The sequence below is a fragment of the Hippocampus comes genome, unplaced genomic scaffold (genome assembly GCF_001891065.2).
Source record: "Hippocampus comes isolate QL1 unplaced genomic scaffold, H_comes_QL1_v1.1 scaffold562, whole genome shotgun sequence".
NCBI classification, from domain to species: domain Eukaryota; kingdom Metazoa; phylum Chordata; class Actinopteri; order Syngnathiformes; family Syngnathidae; genus Hippocampus; species Hippocampus comes.
The window spans coordinates 99394-120661 of NW_017805537.1; the positions used below are offsets into that span (position 1 = coordinate 99394).

Here is a 21268-nt window from a genome sequence, read left to right on the forward strand (position 1 = left end):
TATTTTATTGGACTGAATGAATACATTACAAATCAGTATTTTTTCGACTTTTTAAAAAATCTATTACGACCAGGAGCGACAGTAGGCTCGTTTCAGAAACCCAACTGCACAGGGAGACATGTATGGAACATGATTGGATAACGCTAACAAAAACAGATTCTGATTGGCTCTGCGCTCGAAGATCTCCCAAATTACATTGGCCGTAGTCTTCCTCTCATCCAATCAAATGTTCGTTCAGTGTCTCGTAAGCGTCCGATCTTTAGCACATAATACATGCGTGTCCCACACACGCTCACAAAACAGTGGAGGGAAAAAAAATGGCAGCTGGCGATTAGGAAAAGAAAAAAAAGTGCTTACATTTTCCTCGATTTTTCCCAATAAAGGCGTAACCGGTAAGTTAACTTTGCTTACGAAATGACACTTATAAAGAGCGACTATCAAATAAAACACGAAAAGAGGAGTTAGGCAAATTGGTCGGGATAGAAGTGGGGATGATATCGCCCTCCTTACGGTAAAAAAGGAGGAAGGAAAAAAAAGAAAAGCAAAGCTAGCCAACCTCGTTAGCAAGCGCGGCTAACTTGTCAACACAGTGGCTCCGGCTATTACCTGGCGCTACTGTGTATGGCGTAATATTTATACGTCATAGCCGTGTCCGGTCCATAATTCGCGGACGCCTTTAATTTGTAATAAATTTCAAATTTTTTTTTTAACTGTGAGTACAACACTTGGCTAACATATGGACGTGAGCTGGCTGATTTAAAATGAGCATATTTTCTCATTACATAACTGGCAGCACAGGAAACGTTTGAAATGTTACATAATTATACTCTCTACCGGACCGTAGGTTCAGTTTTTACACCATACCATGTTAACGACTTTAAGTTACTATGATAAAGTTAGTTCTAAAATACCGTTTTTTTACAACAATACATGAATAATTTTAGAAAAATAAAATTATAGCATACTAGAAAAGTGGTCATTTTACAAAAATACAACTCAAATGTGAGAATAAGTTAATTACAACAAAACATGTTCATCTTATCAAATCACATATCAGGGAGTAAAGGTGTAATAAGGGCATAATTTTAACTAAGCAAAAATATCAAAATGAAGTTCTAATATTTAAAAAGTGGCCATTTTACAAAAATAATTGAACTGAGAATAAATTTGAAATATTACAAGAAAAATTGTTACTTTTACCAAAATGTGGTTACATATATGCATAATAATGAACCCTTTGATTCTGGAACTGTTTCAAGTTTTTAATTGCATAACTTAAATTCAAAATTTGTCTTTTCAGAGATGAACATGTTTTAAAATTTGCAACCTTTTTGTGCCCATGCCTGTGATTGTATTTTCATGTTTGGAATATTTGTTTCGAAGATAAAAAGGCCAGAAGCAGAAGCGAAAGACAAAGAAGCAGCTTTGCGGGTTCCAAGTGGCCCCCATATCAAGTGTTGCCATTGGACACCAGGCAGGCATCATGGGGAAAACACAAATAAAAGGCAAGAAACAAGACACTAATGAAATCTGTATTCATTTATTGATACTTGACAAGTACACTCATAAACCTCAAGCCTTTGATTTTAATTCCGATCTAGAGCAAAGGGATGGCAAAAAAGAGAAACAAACAGCGGGTACAACAGAGGTAACCAAAGGCAAGTAACTCTTTGCAATTTTTTCCTACTTAAATCTTTCGTAAAACAATGAAAGAAGTGTTTGCAATGAACATAAATGGATTGGATGTACATTCAGTAAACTTTGAAGTGAACATCAATGTGTCCTTTTCCTCAGAGTCTTTTGCCTGGGAAGAATATCTAAAAGAAACGTCCTCGTTGCCAGCGCCACCGAGTTGTTTCCGTCAGGTACGATCTTATTATGTCATGTCTCTTTATTTTATAATTATTTTTATGCCAGCCAAAACTAGGCCTGGGTGATTCATTGCGGTTTTGGGTCTGGCCCATTTTATTTATATATTTGTTAAATCGCATTTTTTCTTCTAAGTGGCTTTTATACCTCGTCTAGACGCAGCGTTAACCTTTTGTACATTTAGTCATTTATAACATTGATTATTACTACATTTAGTTATTCAGTAGTACATTTGTAGTTAATCAGTAGTGCATCTGAGACGGTTCAAGTGCTGCCGTTTTGGTCAGCAACAGAGCAGTGACAGGATTCTTAGCTCCTTTTTGTCACCGTATGCAGGCTCACGTCCCACCGTCCAACGACTTCAAGGTTGGCATGAAGCTGGAGGCCCACGACCCCCGCAATGCCACGTCGGTGTGCATCGCCACGGTCATGGGCCTGACTGGGGTGCGCCTGCGGCTACGCCTGGACGGCAGCGACAACAGCAACGACTTTTGGAGGCTGGTGGACTCCTCCGACATCCAGCCCATCGGCACTTGCGAGAAGAACGGAGATATGCTACAGCCCCCTCTGGGTAAGACAGTCGTGCTCCCACATTAGCTTGACTTTGGGGTATAATGATATATGCTCAAAAAAAAATTAAGTTTAAACTTGAGACTGATTGACCAAAATGAACAAGTGCAACAATGCGTTGCACTAAATTAAAAGAGCCAAAAAGTCCTTTGCCAATGTTTTTTGGGACACCACACAAACATTAAAATCCACAATTAACAATAAGTGATCTTATTGGCGGTAATAGTTACAGCATGCCTCTGTACTCACCGGCACCAGTCCAAGTCTCAGTCAGGCAGAGGAAAATCCAGGTGACTGGAAAGAAATAGCTCAGTCAATAAGCCTTTTCATAAGCAGAGTTTTATTTCTACACAACGTTAAAGTTGGCACATGACACACGACCAAGTTCCTCCGTGTTGAGTGGGCACCTGCACACCTGGGCTCACCTGTTTTTATTAATTAGAGACAGCGCACCTGAGGGCAATTCCCTGATGAGGGTCACATGACATGCAACCTGGTGTATCACCCAAAAAAGAAAAAAAAGAATCATAACATCCGTCCATCCATTTTCCGATCCACTTTAACCTCACAAGGGTCACGGGGGGTGCTGGAGCAGTAGGCGGGGGGGACACCCTGAACCAGTTGCCAGCCAATCGCAGGGCACACAAACAACCATCCGCGCTCACACTCACACTCACACCTTGGGACAATTTATAGTTTTCAATCAGCTTGGAATGTGGGACGAAACTGGAGTACCCAGTGAAAACCCACACAGGCCCAGAGAAAACATGCAAACTCCGGCCCGAGCCGGGATCGAACCCACGACCTTTGAGGCCGACGCACTAACCACTGGACACCAGGCCGCCCGAATCACAACATATTTAACAAAATGAAATGAGAGCATAACACCACATCAAGTCAATTTCATGGAGTGATTGTCATTCTGCAGGATTTCGCATGAATGCCTCCTCGTGGCCGATGTTCCTGCTGAAAACCTTGAATGGAGCGGAGATGGCTCCCGCGGCGGCCTTCAAGAAGGTCTCCTTCCCGCAAAGACCGCCAATATGCACAATCTTAAAACTTCAATGCAGTTGCTGCAATGACATCACCTCCACTTTCAGGAGCCTCAGAGGCCCCCCCAGAACAGCTTCAAAGCCGGCATGAAGCTGGAGGCGGTGGACAAGAAGAACCCCCACCTCATCTGCCCGGCCACCATCGGCGAGGTGATGGGCGATGAGGTCTTCGTCACGTTCGACGGCTGGAGAGGCGCCTTTGACTACTGGTGCAAGTACGACTCGCGGGACATCTTCACTGTGGGCTGGTGCTCGTTGACCAAACACAGCCTGCAGCCGCCCGGCAACAGCGGTAAGTGTCTCCGCAATGGCCGCATAACCCTTACACACAGGTGACATGGTGGCCAAGAATGAAAGAAACTAAGGAACATAATAGAAGTAAACTGGACAAGACAAGAAGACACACCTGGACGAACGAGACTTGCGGCTGGAGGGAGCTGATTGGTAGACACGAGGAACAGGGCTGATGAGAACAGTAGAAGTCGGCATGACATGAAAAAAAGGACACGGGGGAAAACATGACAAAATATGAAACAAAACGATCTCAAAACAAAGTCAACAAAAATAGAGATTATGACTTTGTTGGTGTTGCGCTTGCATTGCAGTCACCTTGACGAAGAACCCGCCCACCCTGACGTCGTCGCCTTCCAAGCCCACCAGGCGCTCCCTGCAAGCCCCCTACAGACTCCCCAACCCGCTGCCCCGGCTGCCTGTCAGGAAGGGGGTACGCGGTCGCCGACCAAAGAGCGAGACCCTCGCCCTCCTCAAAGCCGTAGCCGAAGCCGCCGCCCGGAACGGCAGCGGCGCCATTCGCGACGTCCAGCTCACGCCTCGGCCGCACAAGAAAAGAGGCCCGAAACCCGGAAGCAGGGTGAGACTCTTTAAGATAATTGCAGGGGATCACAAGTAGCGAAAAAAATGCTCGTAATTGGTGCCTCCTTTTTATGATTACGAGAAGCCAAAATCACAATTAAATTTTAATTCATTGGCCAGCGCAAACAAGGGCTTTACTGTACTGGACTCAGGTTTTTGAACATCAGGTTTCATCTCTGTCACCACCTGTGTGTTTCTAGCGAAAATCCAAGATTCTCCAAAGCTTGTCGCATTCCGGTGCGCCCGCCATCCAGGTTCAACGCGGCAGCCCCGCCAGCTTGCCTACAGTGGTGTCAACAGGTGCCTACATCACGTCCTAGCCGGCCTTTTATTGCAACCTCCTCTCACTTTTCTTTCCTTGTCTCTTCCAGCGTGTGTGTATGTCAACAAACATGCAAACTGTGGCCCACACTTGGACCGCAAGCAGATGCAGCAACTGCCGGACCACTTCGGCCCGGCACCGGTCAACTCGGTGCTCCAGCAGGTGGTCCAGTCCTGTTTAGACTGTGCGTACCAGCCCAAAGTGTTGCTCAGCGCTCTACAGACGCACTCGGGAGGTGGAAAGGTGGTCAGAGGTAATGCATTACCGAGTCCAACGGTCCGATTCTAACTCACACGAGCCAACTTTAAAACAGAATTCCATTACTACAGTGGCGCCGTAACCCGAACCTGTAGGTCGGAACAATAAAAGCAATACAAGTTTTGCTTTGCTCCCATCTTGTGGCATTTGATGCCGAGCAACTCATAAATTGAAAGAGCTGACAAATTTTAGTTAGGAAAAAGGAGTGCTTTGCCACCTACTAGTGGCATTTAGGCAATTGTAAACCTTTTTTAGGACTTGTCTAATTTTGCTATTCATGGCAGGACCTGGGTTACATTCACACCACAGGGCGTGATGCCCATTTCAAATCCATCCATTTTCCGATCCGCTTTATCCACACAAGGGCCGCGGGGGGTGCTGGAGCCTATCCCAGCCGTCTTCGGGCAGTAGGCGGGGGACACCCTGAACCGGTTGCCAGCCAATCGCTGAGCACACAGAGACGAACAACCATCCGCGCTCCCACTCACATCTAGGGACAATTTAGAGTGTTCAATCAACCTGCCATGCATGTCTTTGGAATGTGGGAGGGAACCGGAGTACCCGGAGAAAAACCACGCAAGCCCGGGGAGAACATGCAAACTCCACACGGGGAGGCTGGAGCTGGAATTGAACCTGGGACCTCTGCACTGTGAGGTCGACGCGCTAGACGCCTCACTCAAGTAGACTGACTGGGAAAGGAAATGGAAACAAATGTCTTTACCCCAGTTCACTTGATGTAATTGCTCACTAACCCCAGTTGCTCACCAAAACAGCAGCACCAAGCAAGCACATACATACACATTCTGCAAGTTCCCCGCCCGGCATCAAAAGATGATCTTACAAATGAGACGACCGTGTTGTTCCCAGTGAGAACGGACGGGGGGGTCCGCGTGGTCAAGTTGCCGTCGGCCTCCAGCACCGCCTTTGTGCTGCGCTTCTTGGAAACGGTATGCCGCCACCTGCAGTGCGACAACCTGTTCAGCAGCCAGCCATTCAGCCACTACGCCGCTTCTTTCGATCGGACCAAGTCAGGTAAGCGTACACGTCGGCAGAATTCATTTAGCATCCTTTATTAGCAATTGAATATGATTTGGGGGTCATGTTATATTGATATTGGTGACAGCAATATAAACTGGCCCCAAATGCAGTCGGAAAGACCAGTCAAGGTAGCCACCGTGTGGTGCTGGGAACAACTTCAAAATAAAAGCGTACCAAGGCATTGATGTTAATGTCTGCTCTGGTAAGCTAAGTTTGTTTGGAAGCTATATTTGAATAGCAGGAATAAGTGTTGCTGTGGCTGGCTTGACTTCTGAAAAGTACACGCCAAATAAACGGGTACTCGAGGCAGACAACAATCCTCAAGATTATTATTATTATTTTTTTTTTTTGAATGAATGAATGTCAGATTAATGGCATTTCAATTCATTTCTGTGGATCATCGTTATGAGTGATTTGAGTGACAAGCACGGTCAAGGTTAAGTCACACAAGTGGTCGTGTTTTATTTACTTTCAGTCAAAGAGGAGGCGCTGGACTCACCCTCGCTGACCCGAGCGGGCAAGCGAAGCCTGGCCGGGGTTTCGCCTCCGTACGCCGCGCCCCTGTCGCCCAAACATGTACGCGCAGACGTCCACCCTTCGGAAGGTACTTGTCGGCCTCCTTCTCATGAGAATGTCTCGTCGGGAAATAAAAACAACGGGACGAGAAACATGAATTCACAGAGCATATGTTACTTTATTATAAAAGTAAGAAGTACATTTATGTAGCGCATAAGGTGCTCAAAGCAAACAATGGCTTTGGATCAGGGCTCGAGACCGAAACCCTAATTTTTCAGTGATATGTCCCCAAAAAACAAAAAGAAATACAATAATAAGAATAATAACAATAAAAAGTTGCACCAGTGCGACCATCTTTTTGAGGGGGGGAAGGAGGGAAGTCTTCGTTTCTGTCTGTACCAGATGTTTAATATTTGCTGAAGTGCATTTTTGGGGGCAAAGAGAGCACGAGTCTGTTATATTTATAATTTATCCAAGATATTTTTATTTATTGTTCTATATTTCATTGGCAATGTTCAACATTCTTAAGAGTCATTTGCACAATGCAAAATACTTTTGAGTAAGTTAGCGGACTTGTAGCATTGTGATTCAAAACAAGAACTTTATCATCATCAGATTTTTAATGATTTACCTTTTCAATTTTGCCCAAAAAGACAAGCAGAACTTTTGTCTCAATCAAATAGGGTACCTATAAAACCGTGATGCCGTGGAAAATTATTTTGTGCTGGCGCGCTAAAGAAAAAAAAAGTTGGGCGCATCATTGCAACTAGTGCAAAAAGTGAGTTTGCTTTGGCTGACACATGTTGAGTAGAAGTCTTCCTATTATTTATACATGACATCCTATTATTTGGCACTCCCAAGGTGAGTGTTGTCAAGTGTCCTTGGGTCCCTTCAAAGGTGCTTTATAAATCTGAGATGTTTGGATTATTTTCTTGTGATTTGCATCAGCACTGGCACATTTTGGGACAACGAGTGAAAACAAAACAAATTTTGAATCATGAAATCTAAAAGCTTCTACAACATAAAAGCACACATTGGAAATTATAAATAGCAGCAACGGAAATTATATTCACACATACAATATGGAAATAATATATATGTAGCTTGCTCGTCTTTTCAGTACTAGCGGGAACGTGACGAATGTAGCTTCTACCACAATTAATTTAATGCATGCATGACTTAAGACAGTGATTGATTGAACTAACAGCACACTTATTTCGTGGTGGTCACCACTTAAAAGAGGTGACAAACTAGAGAACAGAAAATATGATATTTCTATTAACGCGTCTGTATCCCTTTACCTTAAAAAAAAAAAATCATTCTCCCCATTCCTCATAAGCTGACAAGCAGTGGACTTCATAGTAGTCTGATTCACTTCATATGCTAGATTGTAGTACAGTAGACCCCCGCATACTAGCGGTTCGGCACCTGCAAGTGTGTGGACGCCCTCCCCCCCTCCAAAAATTCTCAAGTGACCCCTCCCAGAACCCCTGCCCCATTTCCCCTCCTTTTTTTTTGAAATGGAAAATACAAACTGAATGTTTATCGATGTATTTTAAAGAATTTGGAGAGTTTTAACCCCACTCCACGCCAATGCATTTTAACAAGGCCGTCAGTTGTGCACTGATTCCGACTCATCGGGGGCCTATCAGTAGCCTGCTAAACATCAGTGTGCGCAAGTATCGAGTGGGGCGTAATTGGAAATGGATGGGGGAAAAAAAACAGAACACCTCAACATTTTTCTTCGAAACCTCTTCGAGATTATCGGTGAACAAACATTGGTCTTCACTATAAACATCATCATCTTCAAAACTCCACCACTAAGGAGGCTCAAGCTTAAAATTTTAATCAGCCCGCTAAGTTTAGTTAACTCATTCAGTACCGACCATTTTCAGACCCGTTTAAAAAAGGAAAAAAACTGACTTTCAGTCTTGGGGAAAAAAAGCTAGGAAAGAAAACCTAAGTACATGGGATTGAATGTGTCAAGTCTGAAAAGACAAATATGTCTTTGGGAGTGAATGAGTTAATTTAGCATCCTTGGTTCCTTTGAACGGTGCTTTCAAAATCCAAGCCATCATTATTATTATTATTATTCTCTTGAGGTTTGAAGTGGCTGCGTAGTGGTCCACGATAATGGATGGATGGATGGAATTGACATAAATGACATCTGAAGACGGCGATGGATTTAACGAACGAGACATTTTCCTCATGGGTGTTGTCACAGACACCAGATCAAAGTTAACATCTAGCGTGTAGAAAACAATCTCATATTTATGTTGTTCTTTTTTGTTCCTGCACTTCTACTACTTCTCCCTTCGTTCCTTATGTACTCACAGGCTCAAGATTGCAGATGCCCGATAAATATTCTTGTGTGTTGTCGCGCCAGATTAACAAGAAATGTTCCCTTCTTCAAATATTTCTCCTCATAATCAACCTCTTAACCAAGAGATGTCATGCAAACAAACGTGTGGCCAATTTCATGTTCGCAGCCGCAAATTGGTTTTCTGGTAGCCCAGAAATGCTCGATCCTTGCGACGTTTTACAAACCCTGATGAAAACCCAGAATTCGCGACGTGCGCAAGCATTCGCCACTCAGTGAGATACCTCCATTAAAAAAATATATACAGTCAAACCTCTGTTTTCGTCCATAATCCGTTCCAGAAGGCTGTTCGAAAACCGAAACCACGCTCTTTTTAAAATAAAAATATTTATTGAACACGTCTGCTCACAATGGAAAGCGACACGAGGAAGCGTCGCTTCCTCGTGTCAGGAAGGCGAGAGGAGTCAAATGGTGCATTCACGTATGCTCAGTTTGTTCGAGAACCAAAATTCAGTCATCATCCGAGGCATAAAAAACTCAATTTTTGGTCGAAAACCGATTTGTTCGAGAACAGATGTTCGAAAACCGGAAAATCGGTTCTTGACCAAACTGAGCGCACTTGAATGCACCATTTGACTCCTCTCGTCTTCCTTACACGAAGAAGTGACGCTTACTCGGGTAGCGTTCCATTGTGAGCAGACGTGTTCAATGAAGATGTTTTTTTTTTAAAAAGAGCGTAGGTTCGGTTTTCGAACAGCCTTCTGGAACGGATTATGGTCGAAAACTGAGGTATGACTGTATTCTCATTAGCATGCGCAAATTAGGCCCTCCAGGAATTTGGAATGTTGTCATCACAACAATTCACCAGCATTCAAACGATCCCCAGGAATTGGCTGGCACAAAATCAGGCACTTTTGGTTTCAACAATCAAAAAAAAAAAAAAAAAAAAGGCACGGGTATCCCCGAAGACCTGAAGGGTTTTGGAGGTAAAAATGTTGCATTACTTTAAAACTTGAATTCTCAGATTGGTCAGAGCAGCGCAGATCCAGAGAATCTTGTCTATGTGCGGTGCCAACGTAGTGGGCACTCCCTGCGAAAGTATCTTGTAAGTCATTAAGTGCTGAATGGCGCCTTGGATGCGATCTCCGGCGTGTGCAATGTAGTCGGTGGAGGAGGAGGAGGAGGAGGAGGAGGAGGAGGGGGAAGTGGAGGCAGGCCGGCCGTCATTTTTACCCAGCGACGTCACAACCAGTTTGACTTGCCGCTCAAAGAGCAGCTCTTTGATGGCGAAGCCCCCCTGAGTCATGACCTCATCCCCCGGCATGAGGAGGTGCAGTAATCCCGAGTCCCGCACCATGTCACGGTGGTCGCGGCGCCCAGTGTAGGCGGACGACATAAACATGATCAGGCCGCACGGGGCTACGGCCAGGAGGTACTTGACGGTGGTGGACGGGCAGCGACCCTCACGCTTTTGCAGGATGCTTTCGCTGTAGCCCACGAAGCAGGTCATGTTGGGAAACCGCTCCCTGAACTCGTTGGGCATGGTCGCTTGGATGATTTCCTTGGGTAGCCACGGGATGGAGTGGCGGAGGACCTTGGCCAGCATGTCGATCCAATATAAGACTATTTTGAGGGCTGTGCTCTCGGACGTGTGGAAGTACCTGCTCAGGTCGGCCAGAGGTCGGTTGGTCTTGAGCGTCATTAGTGTCATGACTACTTGGGAGCGCACAGACAGCGGAAAGCCACGCTTGGCGTAATGTTGCACCTTCACCACCAGCATGAGCAGCTTTTCCATGGATATACCCGTGTGGACCAGAGCAGCCTGGTCATTTTCAAGTATGAAGTGCTCACCCTCATGAGCGCCCGCGTCCGGGGCGGCCCGCGTGGACGAATAATTGTGGTCGCGCAGCCAAAACGCCTTACTGTCAAGTGGCGAGGAGTAGGTCACCTCATCCCGTAGATCGCGATCGTCTCGCACGGCGTCCAGCAGATGTGCGGTATCTGCGATCCCGCTCGGCTGTGAGGGCCCATCTAAAAATAACAGACAATGGATGTCAGCAATGAGCTTGCAAAATTCTGGGCTTTTTCAAAGTTGGCAACTACCCATGACAATGATTGGGAATTTTTAATTAGATCAGCTTGGATGAGGTCACCTTTATTTAGTCCCGCCATTGGCAAATTTGCACATGTATGTGAATGAACCACGAATTACAAAATAGAAGGTTGGCTCTTAATAGGGAATTTAAAGAAAATTCATGAAGCAGAATCCTGACTTTCATGCAAGTAATCCCGAAACTTGTTTTACGGTGCCCCCCACGTCCAAGTTTTTCCATTTACACGTCATCAAATTGTCAATGACATCCCCCCCCCCCAATAATCTGAATTTTAGAATTTACCGGAAATTTCCCATGAGTTTGCCGGAATAAAAGCAAAAAGCAATTATCGGTCGGGCCGATATTTGCAATTCTGACTCATATCAGCGTCTGCCTTCTTTAAAACGCTGCCAGACAATAAGGGATCATCTTCAAATTGGGTAAACCTCGGGGAGCTGTTCATTTATTTAAATTTTAAGTTGACTTTGTAAGCGATGCTCTTGAGCCTGGAACCTCCCTGTGCTGCTTTCGTTTTATTTTGAAGTTAAAACAAAGCAAAATAGAACATGAATATTTCTCTTACAAAAATCATAGATCCGAGAGATTTTATTTTCATCATCTCACCCAGCCCTAGCATATGGCAATCACTCACATGCATGGACAAAGATATGCTCGAATCAATGAAGAAAACCATTTCGGTCCTCTCATTCACTAAATAGGAGTGGGTTGTGGAGGCGCAAGATCATAAAAACACTTACGAGCTCGGGTGTGCTACAAACAATCATCAAACACCACAAGAGTGAGTTGCAAACAGAAACGAACATGAGAAAAGTGCATACAAAAATAATTTCCGATGTCAGATATAAAAGCCCAACATAAATGATTGATGCGTTGGATTATATTGTCCAAAGTAATTTTCTTCAAATTTGAAAAACAAAATCAAAGTAGACATTGCGGTGGTGGTGGTGGCGGCTGATGTGAGGGCACCATCCAATACTGGTGGACTGGCAATCTATTCAAATGCATGTGCGCAATTAAAAAAAAAAAAAAAAAAAAACAGCAACACAAAATCACTCACCTGACTCCTTCTCTGTCTGAAAGACAAAGAAAGAACACAACTACAGTATATATTTGGATGTAAACAGCGGGGGTGAGGCGGGCGTATGTCATTTGGGCATTTTTGTCACACTGAACAGTGCGCATGGAAATGGACACGAACATTTGACCATTTACCGCGATTGGACAGCAGGGTCCAAATTTCTACCTTCGGACTAATTCATTATTGAATACACTTTTATTTAAAAAAAACGAGAGAACCTCTCAAATAAGTGAAGTCACGAGGGAACACAGACACAGACACAGACACGCACACACACACACACACACACACACACACGCACACACACTTGTATCGACAGGTTAGATGGGTTAAGCCCCCTTCGCCCCGGCCCCCTTCGCCCCCCTCTTAGCTCCGAGAGCGAGAAAAATGCCTAGCATTCACGTGTTCCTTTCTCTCTGTGGGACACACGATTCACCTTGAGCAGTGACCTGCATTAAGATGAACAAAGAGACTGAATAAACCAAGGCGGTTTCGTACTTTTCCACATGATTATTCGGAGATTAAACATTTTTACTTGGAATTGTGTGTGCGTGTGCCCGTCCTCAGCTCCGTGTGTCATGTTCGCTATTATATTTCAATATGTATTGTCCATGCGTTTTTTTTTTCTTGTATCGGCATGTCGGTGTGCGCTGACCTCCTCGTTGTTCCACACGGCTGGAGCCCATAAGCGCCTCGGTCGGTGCCAGAGGCCGCTCGCGGCGCTCGGTTAACGGTACGGCCACCCGCGTTGATTCCAGTGGCCAGGCAGCTTCGTTGGGTCGCGCGTTTTTGACATTTTTCCGCCTGTTACAAACAAACAGTTATGGGCATAATTCCGAGAGAGTGGCTGAGAATTGTAAGCATGCAACCTTGCCGTGGCTCTAATTCTATGGCATTACACGCACATTTCCCCCGCTTGAGTTCGCAAGTGTCAGCGATGGCAGCCTTTGTCGTCTTTGTCCTCACGGTTCCTCCAAGGTCACGTAATGCGGAGATGGGTTTTTTTTCCAATTGATCACTCCTGATGACATCAGCTCGGGCTTCGCGCGGAAGACGGGCGATCGTTTGTGCAATGGTCGGACGTCTGGCAACCTTCTGTCCGCAGATGCAGTCTTTTGAAAAAGGAAATGCAAATTTTGTGACGCTCAGGCCAACTGGCCATTGGAGCCAATGAGCGACTTTGTCTTGCAACACGCCAGGTCCTAGCGCCCGCCCTAGTTTATTGTTTTTGCACAGCAAGTCAAAATCAGACGTACAAATCCCAAAATACTTAACTCATTCAATCCCAGCCATTTTCACCGGGGCAACCCCCTCAATCCCAGTTTGCAAGGCCCACAGAATATTTGGTTCTAATGCTATATAAATATGGAGCATACCAAAATAAAGTTTGGACTCTCTTCTTTCTGCAGAAAAAAAATCTGTTTCTACCTTTTTCCATTCTTCAGCAATCGGCATTACAAAATGGCTAAGTTTCATGAAAATGGCGATTCCTGGGCAAAAAACGGAGAAAAAGAGCTTTTTGTAAATGCGTGCATTTCAAGCACGTGAGGCACCACTGCCACCTACTGGTCGCTTTTTTACATGATTTACAATACAAACGGCTTATTCTCATTCAGATTGCATCACACCCTCCTTTGTATATCGCAAAAAAAAAGACTTAGCCGTACAAGTACGTCCTTGGTAGGCGGGGCCTAATTTTAAAAAGGCGTACAAGTACGTCTTGTGGATTGAAAGAGTTAAAACAGAAACCCAGTTTGATTGAAATTCAAATGTGTAGTATATTTCCCTGTTCTGCGGTTATCATGAAACATTTTGCGTGTTTTGCAGCCGAGACACTGCCGCACGAAGAAAACGTCCTGATGAAGGAGCAGCGCTACATGGGGTCCGCTTCCAACTCCGCGACGCCTCGGCCGTTGATGGCACGTAGTCGTTCCGAGTACGGCTACTCGCCTTCCGGAGCCACCCCCGTCCCGCGCCGAGTCGCCTCCAATCCCGCCGAGTTGGTGTCGGCACAGATGCTCCGGCGCGTTGAAGGTGTGCCGCGGAAGCTTCCTCGGCCGATTGGTTTTTATTTATTTTTATTTTTTTGTTTTGTTTGGTTTTATTAACACCATGGCACCTATTTAAAAACAAATAGCTAAATAATGATTCAGTTTGTGTGTTTGTTTGTTTTTTAAATGCTAATTGAAAATAGAAAGTCTAATCCACAAATTAATCCAATGTCACGATCCTGTTTCTCCGTTAAATGTTTTGATTGGGCTGCAGCTAGCTCCACCACTGGCCCAGAGAGCAGCGCCACGGAGAGGGAAGGGCGGCAGACGCCCACCAAAAACCCGGCGTCCTGGTCCATAGACGAGGTCATGCAGTTTGTGAGGGATGCCGACCCTGCGACGTTGGCGCCGCATGCAGAATTATTCCGGAAACACGTAAGTTAGCCTTTCAGTTTCTGAAAAAGTTAGCATTGCTATTTGATTTTGTTATTTTTAAAAAGGGTAAGTTAGCCGATGGTGTTTTTTTTCCAAAACAAATACGAAAATTAAATGTTGTTACCCAGATGTCTCGTACCCTAAAAAAAAATTACCCCAAATTAAAAAAAAAACATGTTCTTAAAACCCCACAAATGGAAAAAAAATCAAATCCCTTTAGCTGTAATTGAAAACAGCACTATTAGCATTCCAACCGCTAATTCCACCTGTGTGTGTGTCTGTGTGTTTTCTCAGGAGATCGACGGCAAAGCGCTCATGCTGCTGCGGAGCGACATGATCATGAAGTACATGGGCCTCAAGTTGGGGCCCGCCCTTAAGCTGTGCCACCACATTGAGAGGCTCAAGCAGGGCAAAGTGTGACCCACAACCAGGTCATGTGACTGACATCAAGCGCAACAAGAGGATCTCCAGCCTCCTCCATAGCGTTCTTATGACTTTTTCTATTATCCGCGGTCCTCCACAGAGAATGAAATATGTCTCCCGATGCGTTCCGTTACGTGGACGCACACCTTTGTCTAGTTGAACAACGTACGGGCAAGGGATGGGCACCATCATCAACTAAAGTGAACCCCTGTTGTTGGTGGGGAGTCGGAACCCAGCCGCGCAAGTAGAGAATATCTGCAACTCATTGACCCTTCTATCTAAAAAAAAAAAAAAAAAAAAGGTTGTAATTGCCACAAGATAACATCATAGCACTTTTTTTCCCATTTGACAAGCCTGACGAAATGCAGATCCTCCCTTCAGGTCAACGGAGTTGCTTGCCACCAAGATGCCGCCAAATGGTGCCAAACCAATATTTTTTATGTCAAGGCATGGCTTTGGCCTGAGTTTTTCCAGCGTATGGCAGACGATTGGTTTTCCCCCAAAAATCTGTGAAAATGCACATTTGTAAGTTCCGAAGCTCACATATGAGGTGTTTGTTGCGCAATGTTTGCAATGCATTTTTGTTGTAGAGCATAAATTAAATAAATAAACTTTCTAGTATGTTTGCTATCTAGTAACATAAAAATTATATGGGGGGTGGGGGGAGGGATATTAATTGATTGGAGTGATCTTCTTGGCTGTCACCCACAGAGGCGCTGTTGATTAACTCAACACGTTTGCAGCCTGAAGAAGAACATGACAGCCTGGCTATTTGTTACAAAGCTTTTATGATTTTCTGTCCAAACAATTGTTTAAAGATGTAAGCCTGAAAGATTTAAAACAATTCTGAGTAAAGTGAAGCTCTGCATATTCAAGTATTACCGTATTTTTCGCATTCTAAGGCGCACCTAAGACCATCCAATTTTCTCAAAAGCCGACCGTGCGTCTTAGAATTCGATGCGCCTTATATATATATATATGGGTCAATATTCTGATTTCTTGGACGTGGTCAGCCACGTCAATTGTCGTAGTAAGCCACGTCAATTGTTTACAACAAAATGATTTTTTTTTTTTTTTTTTAAACAAAACACAATTTTTAGTCATTCATAATATAAACATCATTTTGAAAAATGAAGCATCAATTGATTAAAAGGTGGTCAAATGCCCATCCCTGATGTTAACAATGAACTCACCACATGGTCATGAAGCAGTCCGACATTTCCTCAACGAGCTTAAATTTGACTTGACACTTGTTCGCGCACCATTCCTGGGTTTAACTACGATTAGCGTGCGGCGGAATGTACATTTTGTAAATGATCGTTTTTTTTTTTTAGCCTACATATAACTTGAAATAAAAAAATACTGCCCCGACGCGGCGCTCTTGCAAGCGACATCTCTCAGGTCCGTGTGGTCTTTTTTTAGCGCCAGCCCTTTGTTTTTTTTTAAACACGCGCACAGTGAATTTGCGATTTGGGATAAGGTTTTGTTTTTAACCTAGCCTAAAGTATTCGATACCTTATTTTGCTGTTTTTGAGAGGGTGAAGCGAGGTGGGGAGGAAATCTGTGAAATTGAACATAAAAACAGCAACGAGGTATGACAAAGGATCTGATCCCAAAAAAATTTTAAAAAAATGCAGATTCAGTGTACTAAACACTGTACTGTGCTGAGGGGAAAAGAAGGACACGCATTCGATGTAAAGAACTTTTATTAAAGTATTTCAGAAGCAAATCACACAACAAATGTTGTGATTTGTGGCACAGCTTTAGGGGTTGCCAAAACGAGTCACTCGCATGATCCGTTCCATTTTTACACGCTGTATAAATATTTTATTTATTATTATTTTTTTTTTTTTTACAAACAATAAATTAGCCAAGTCGATCAGATCAAACAAAGAGAAAATGTACAGTATAAATTATAATAAATACGGAGCTCGTACGTAAGGCTTTCATTTGTTCACCACAAAGATAATCACAATCCAACAGGCACAAAACCCTGTCGCCTTTTTCTTCTTGTTCACTAAACTACAACCACAAAGTGCACTCGGGAAGCTAAACAAACCGCCACGTTAGCGTCACCGCTAACCCTAACGCTAATCATAACTCACATACGTACGCATACAGATTAACGGCATGGCATCAGAACAAAATCACCTCCCAAACAAAGTTGTGCTCAAAGTTAAAGAGCACTTTTTTTTTTTTTTTGGTTAAAGTACAAATTCGCATTACCGACAGTCAGGTTACAAAAAGTACAACTTGCGTATCGGTTGGGATTAATTAAAAAAAAAAAAAAAAAGACTAAGAAGAAGAAAACGCCACCCAATGGAGCCGCCACATGCTTCTCAAGTGGGCTTTCGCAAAGCGCAAATTATGGATTTGTCCCAAACTCAGTCATATTGATCAGTGATTTCCCAATCAGTTCATCAGGATGCGTCGTGGTAAATTGCTCAAGTTTTGTTGATCTATTGATGCCGGTGACGTATAGTGACAGCAAAACAACTAAATAAGAGCTTTGTGCTCAACTAGACATGCCCGCATTTCACCAGACTAAGTCAATTTGTGAGTAAATTCAGACAAGCTTGTCAAGGATTCATTTTTAGTGACATTTTGGTTTGGTGCTAAGCCTGTTGTCTAAAACGAGTGTCTTGGCTCAATAAATGTTGGGAAACGCTGAAATATACTTCATCCTAAGAGGTTAGGGATATTTAGGCTTTGGGGTGACATTTCATGATGAACCAAAAATGCACGAAAACCTTTAAAAGGTGAATGCGCATGTCCAGGTGTTCAATGTGTCAGAATTTTTGGTACGGTTTTCCATTTTCGAACAAGGACTTTAAAAAGTCACGTTTCCGAGGACATACACTTCTATGCCTTTCCTTGACTCTTCCATTCTGCCTCTCGCTGTTGCAACCCAGTGAAGACACTATAAAGTTAAAGTTAAAGTATAAAGTTTCGGGCCTGTTTTACTGCCACTTCTGCCCCACTGGTCAGGACTCATCCGGTTTTTTGCAACCTGCTGATGACACGGTAAGATCAATGGCCATAAAGGAGCCTTCAGACAGGATGTTCTCGGGGGGAAAGTAGCCACCGATCCAAGAAGGTCACATCAACAGGTTTCAACGGGGAGACTGGAAGAGTCACAGAAAGGCAAAGACATGGATAGCCTTGGAAGTTTTCATGGACCTAACACCTGTTGTGAATTTCGACCTCGAGTCTCTTGTTAGAGAACGGCAAGTTGTACACACAGAAGTGAAACAATGAACAGCTGGACATGTGCGTTGACAAGGTTCAACTGCAATGCATTTTAAGTTCACCCAAAAGTCCCCTCTGGCAGACTTTTTACGATTAGATGTGCCTTGGAAACAGTGAAACATATCCCGTAGTGCCGTTAACGTGGACGTAAGGCATATGTAAAAAAGGAAAAAGCCCTTGAGTGTGCACTTGAGCAAACCCTGCTTTTGTGTAACCAGTGTGTTCCAGTGATTGTTGGGCTCCTCGAGGGGTCGCCGTCGCTTACTTCCTGGGTAAGAGCGCCGCCAGTCTCTGCTTCTTGATGGGCAGGAAGTGGATCTCCTGCGAGCTGACTTTCTTCAGCTTGATGGCTCTGTTTTTACCGTGGACCTTCTTAAGGGATGCGCTGGGACCATGCTGGGACGCCGGAGACCGGGGCGGCGGCACCTCAAAGAGCTGGGGCGGCCTCCCCTGGCTCCCGTCTCGTTTGATGGAGAAGTTCTTAGTGGACACTCCCGAGAGGCCCTTGATCTTCCCGCAGAGGATGGCCGGGATGGCATCCTTGACCGAGACGATGACCTTGGCCGTCTGTGGGGTGCCGACGATCTCCAGGTTGGGCGACCCCGCCGGCCCCAGGGAGGAAGACCCGCCCACACCACCATCCACCATCCACTTGTGCTGACGAGTGAAGTCCAAAGACGTCAGACTGCCCAGGATCTTAGAGTCAAGACTGGCGCTACGTTCCAAAGACCGCATGGAACCGCGGGACGGGGCGTGGTGTTTCTGGGCAGCGGGTACCGACAAGTCCAGCACGCCATCTTGCAGCTGTGGACTGAGGTATTCCTGTTTGGGTTCGAGAGGACATGGTCCTCGCATAGACAAGTCCAGAACTTGCGGGGACGAGCTTTTCTGCACCGCGTCTTGCTCTCTGGGAGTCTGAGTGCTTTTGGTTTCCATGCAGATGGCTTTTGGCAGGTTGCTCTTGGAGTCCTCGGTCTGGGGAACAGGGATGGGTAGTGGGATCGGCAAAGGAACCGGCAGCGGGATGACCACAGGGTACGGGACCAGGAGAGTCGCGGGCGGGACTAGTGGGGCCAAGGGGGACGAGTAGGTGGGCGGGACATATGGGGGGCCAAGAGATTGGCAGGTGGCGGGACCGGTCTGGGGCGGGAAAAGATCCTGTAGAATTGCGGCAAAGGCGGGGTTCTGGAGGAGGGAGAACAGGTTGGCATCCTGCGTGGCTGCCGCCGCTGTTTTTTGCTCCAGGAAAGACAACGGATTGGGACACATGATGTTGTTCTGTGGGATCACAGCGGGATCCAAGACCAGCGGAAGGGAGACCTGGTTGGGGCCTGTCAGCAAGTAAGGCCCTGCCCCCATTGGACCCAGTTGGGGCCCGGGGGCCGCCGCCATCTGGAGGTGGATGGGTAGCATCAGTGGGTTGTCTCCCAGACAAACAGGATGTAGGACGGTGGTGGCCATTTTGACAGCCACGCCGCTCGGTGGAGCGCCGGCGGCGTCCGCTCCCACCGTTGACCCTGGCGTCTCTGCGAGGTCTACCTTGCTTAATCCCACTGTGCCGCCGGACTCCTGGGAAGCAGGCGGAATTACGCCTTGGTCCTCTTTGACTGGAATTTCCGCTTCTCCCGCCATATCGGAACGGGCCAATTCATCAGATGTTTCCATATTTCCAAGGATTTGAGTCTTCATTCAGTGCCTTCACGCTTCCATTGTCCTTCTAGGAAAACCTGAAACACAAAACACACGAGGTGTTTTGGTGGCTCAACAATCCCGTCTCTGGTAGCCTTCCACACGTCGGCCTGTCCTCTGCGTGTCAAGATCCGAGTGGAAGATCCGATGACACACGGGTCAATTATTCATGACTGGGGGGAAGGGCGGCAACGGGACATACAAATGGACGACATCTTTGTGACGGACGTGCTTGTTCGATTCAGATTTTAAAAAATTGGGTGGGTTGTGTCTGGAAGGGGAACCCGGTGTGGAAACTGTGCCAAGAAAATCATGCCAGTGACTCACAATGGTGACCCCTGGTGGGGCAGGCCGGAGGTCACGGCAACAAGTTGAAGTGTGTCGCAAGCATGTAGCCGAGGTAACACGTCATCTGTTAGATGTTTGTGCTGCGGCTAATTGAGTGAAGAAAAAGCCCTCCACTGTCCCTGTAACTGTAATTATTTCCACATTCACCCCCCACCCATCGACTCCTTCAACCCTCGCCTCAATGATGTAATTTATGCAAGCAGGCAGGAAGAAAACAACTGCCTCAAAGGGAGTGTAATTTAAAGGGAAAACTGAGGGGAAAAACGATCTGCACTGAATCCATTGGTCGAATGAGACGCTCCTCCAAGAGGAGACTGTGGGCAGCCATAAAACAGAAAAGGGAAGGCTGCGGTGCAAATTACATAATGCGGCATCCAAAGCTAACATAAACATGAGTGCATAGTTTGGTCATTTCGAGCCGTGTGTTCTTCAATTATACAATCTGCTCAACCAATGAGATAAAAACATTTATGAAGATGACTAACAACTACGTTGTTTAAAAAAAAAATTAAAGTATAATGATTTTATTTTAATCGTGTATTATCCTAATTTACTATTATACATCCTCATTTGAACTCTTATTTGGTGAAACAACTGTTTTATTCATTTTAATTAAAAACAATAATGTTAAAAATGAGACAGAATATGTTGACATAAACTGTACCGCATACGAGCGAATTTATAATTAAATTAACTACACATAATAAAAAGAATTGTTTTGTATCCAAATCAATAATTTACGTCCATGTTTGACCTTTTCTTACTTTATTAAATGTCTCCATTTCACAAAAATGAATTATAAATACCATTAAACCAGAACTTTCAAAAAAATAACAGTTTTGGTTAAAGAAATTATACATAATTAAAAATCAACATATTAAAATCAACTATTATACATACACATGACTGTTACTTGTGTCAATAAAAGGACAGGTACATGACTGAATTTCTAGAATCATAAATAGTAACGTAAACAAAAATGCGAATAAAATATTTTTGTGATTCCAAACAAACTATTTGACATCATGCTTTGCGTCACATACGAACTTGCTGTCGTCAAAGGTAACATTTTTTTTTTGCCGTCGTGGGCGTCCAGGGCGACGACTTTGACAGTAACTGGGGG

The 21268-nt window shown here is 44.8% G+C and overlaps 4 protein-coding genes across 6 annotated transcripts in view; 1 reads left to right on the forward strand and 3 right to left on the reverse strand.

Moving 5' to 3' along the window:
- LOC109520833 (cyclin-dependent kinase-like 5) overlaps positions 1-2999 on the reverse strand; it is a 29705-nt gene extending 26706 nt beyond the window's left edge. The window contains exon 1 of the mRNA XM_019878345.1: positions 2689-2999. The gene's annotated coding sequence lies outside the window, so the exon portion shown is untranslated. The remainder of the gene's footprint in view (positions 1-2688) is intronic.
- Positions 71-15176, forward strand: LOC109520835 (Scm polycomb group protein like 2). Its single transcript, XM_019878349.1, has 15 exons — positions 71-392; positions 1384-1505; positions 1602-1658; positions 1795-1865; positions 2206-2440; positions 3368-3456; positions 3540-3783; positions 4097-4362; positions 4565-4664; positions 4736-4939; positions 5812-5976; positions 6458-6586; positions 13838-14044; positions 14276-14436; positions 14731-15176. The coding sequence occupies exons 2-15, from the start codon at positions 1484-1486 to the stop codon at positions 14854-14856; spliced, it is 2076 nt and encodes a 691-aa protein (XP_019733908.1). The 5' UTR covers positions 71-392; positions 1384-1483; the 3' UTR covers positions 14857-15176.
- Positions 9416-13219, reverse strand: LOC109520836 (uncharacterized). Of its 2 annotated transcripts, none has more exons than XM_019878350.1 (3): positions 12916-13219; positions 12666-12814; positions 9416-10849 (listed from the first exon to the last, which is right to left on the reverse strand). In XM_019878350.1, coding segments are annotated over exons 1-3 (1182 nt in total). In that variant the 5' UTR covers positions 12918-13219; the 3' UTR covers positions 9416-9818. The 2 variants fall into 2 exon arrangements, 1 of the variants encoding a protein (XP_019733909.1); XR_002169241.1 differs by having other exon boundaries at positions 10766-12005; positions 12916-13217.
- Positions 15177-17047: 1871 nt separating the features above from the next.
- The window catches only part of rai2 (retinoic acid induced 2), a 4812-nt gene continuing 591 nt past the window's right edge, over positions 17048-21268 (reverse strand). The window contains exons 1-2 of one of the 2 annotated variants that reach the window (XM_019878369.1): positions 21059-21221; positions 17048-19835 (exon numbers count right to left, since the gene is read on the reverse strand). In XM_019878369.1, the coding sequence (XP_019733928.1) occupies positions 18370-19797 (1428 nt within the window). In that variant the 5' untranslated portion in view covers positions 19798-19835; positions 21059-21221 and the 3' untranslated portion in view covers positions 17048-18369. Of the gene's footprint in view, positions 19836-21058; positions 21222-21268 lie in introns of those variants that run through there. The other variant, XM_019878368.1, reaches the window with a different exon arrangement.

Coding starts and splice junctions, on each gene's coding strand:
- LOC109520835 (XM_019878349.1), top strand. CDS start 1,484: ATGGGGAAAACACAAATAAAAG. Junction 1,506..1,601: donor GGGGAAAACACAAATAAAAG/GCAAGAAACAAG, acceptor ATTCCGATCTAG/AGCAAAGGGATGGCAAAAAA. Junction 14,045..14,275: donor GATGCTCCGGCGCGTTGAAG/GTGTGCCGCGGA, acceptor ATTGGGCTGCAG/CTAGCTCCACCACTGGCCCA.
- LOC109520836 (XM_019878350.1), bottom strand. Junction 10,850..12,665: donor CCGTGTGGAACAACGAGGAG/GTCAGCGCACAC, acceptor TGTTATTTTTAG/ATGGGCCCTCACAGCCGAGC.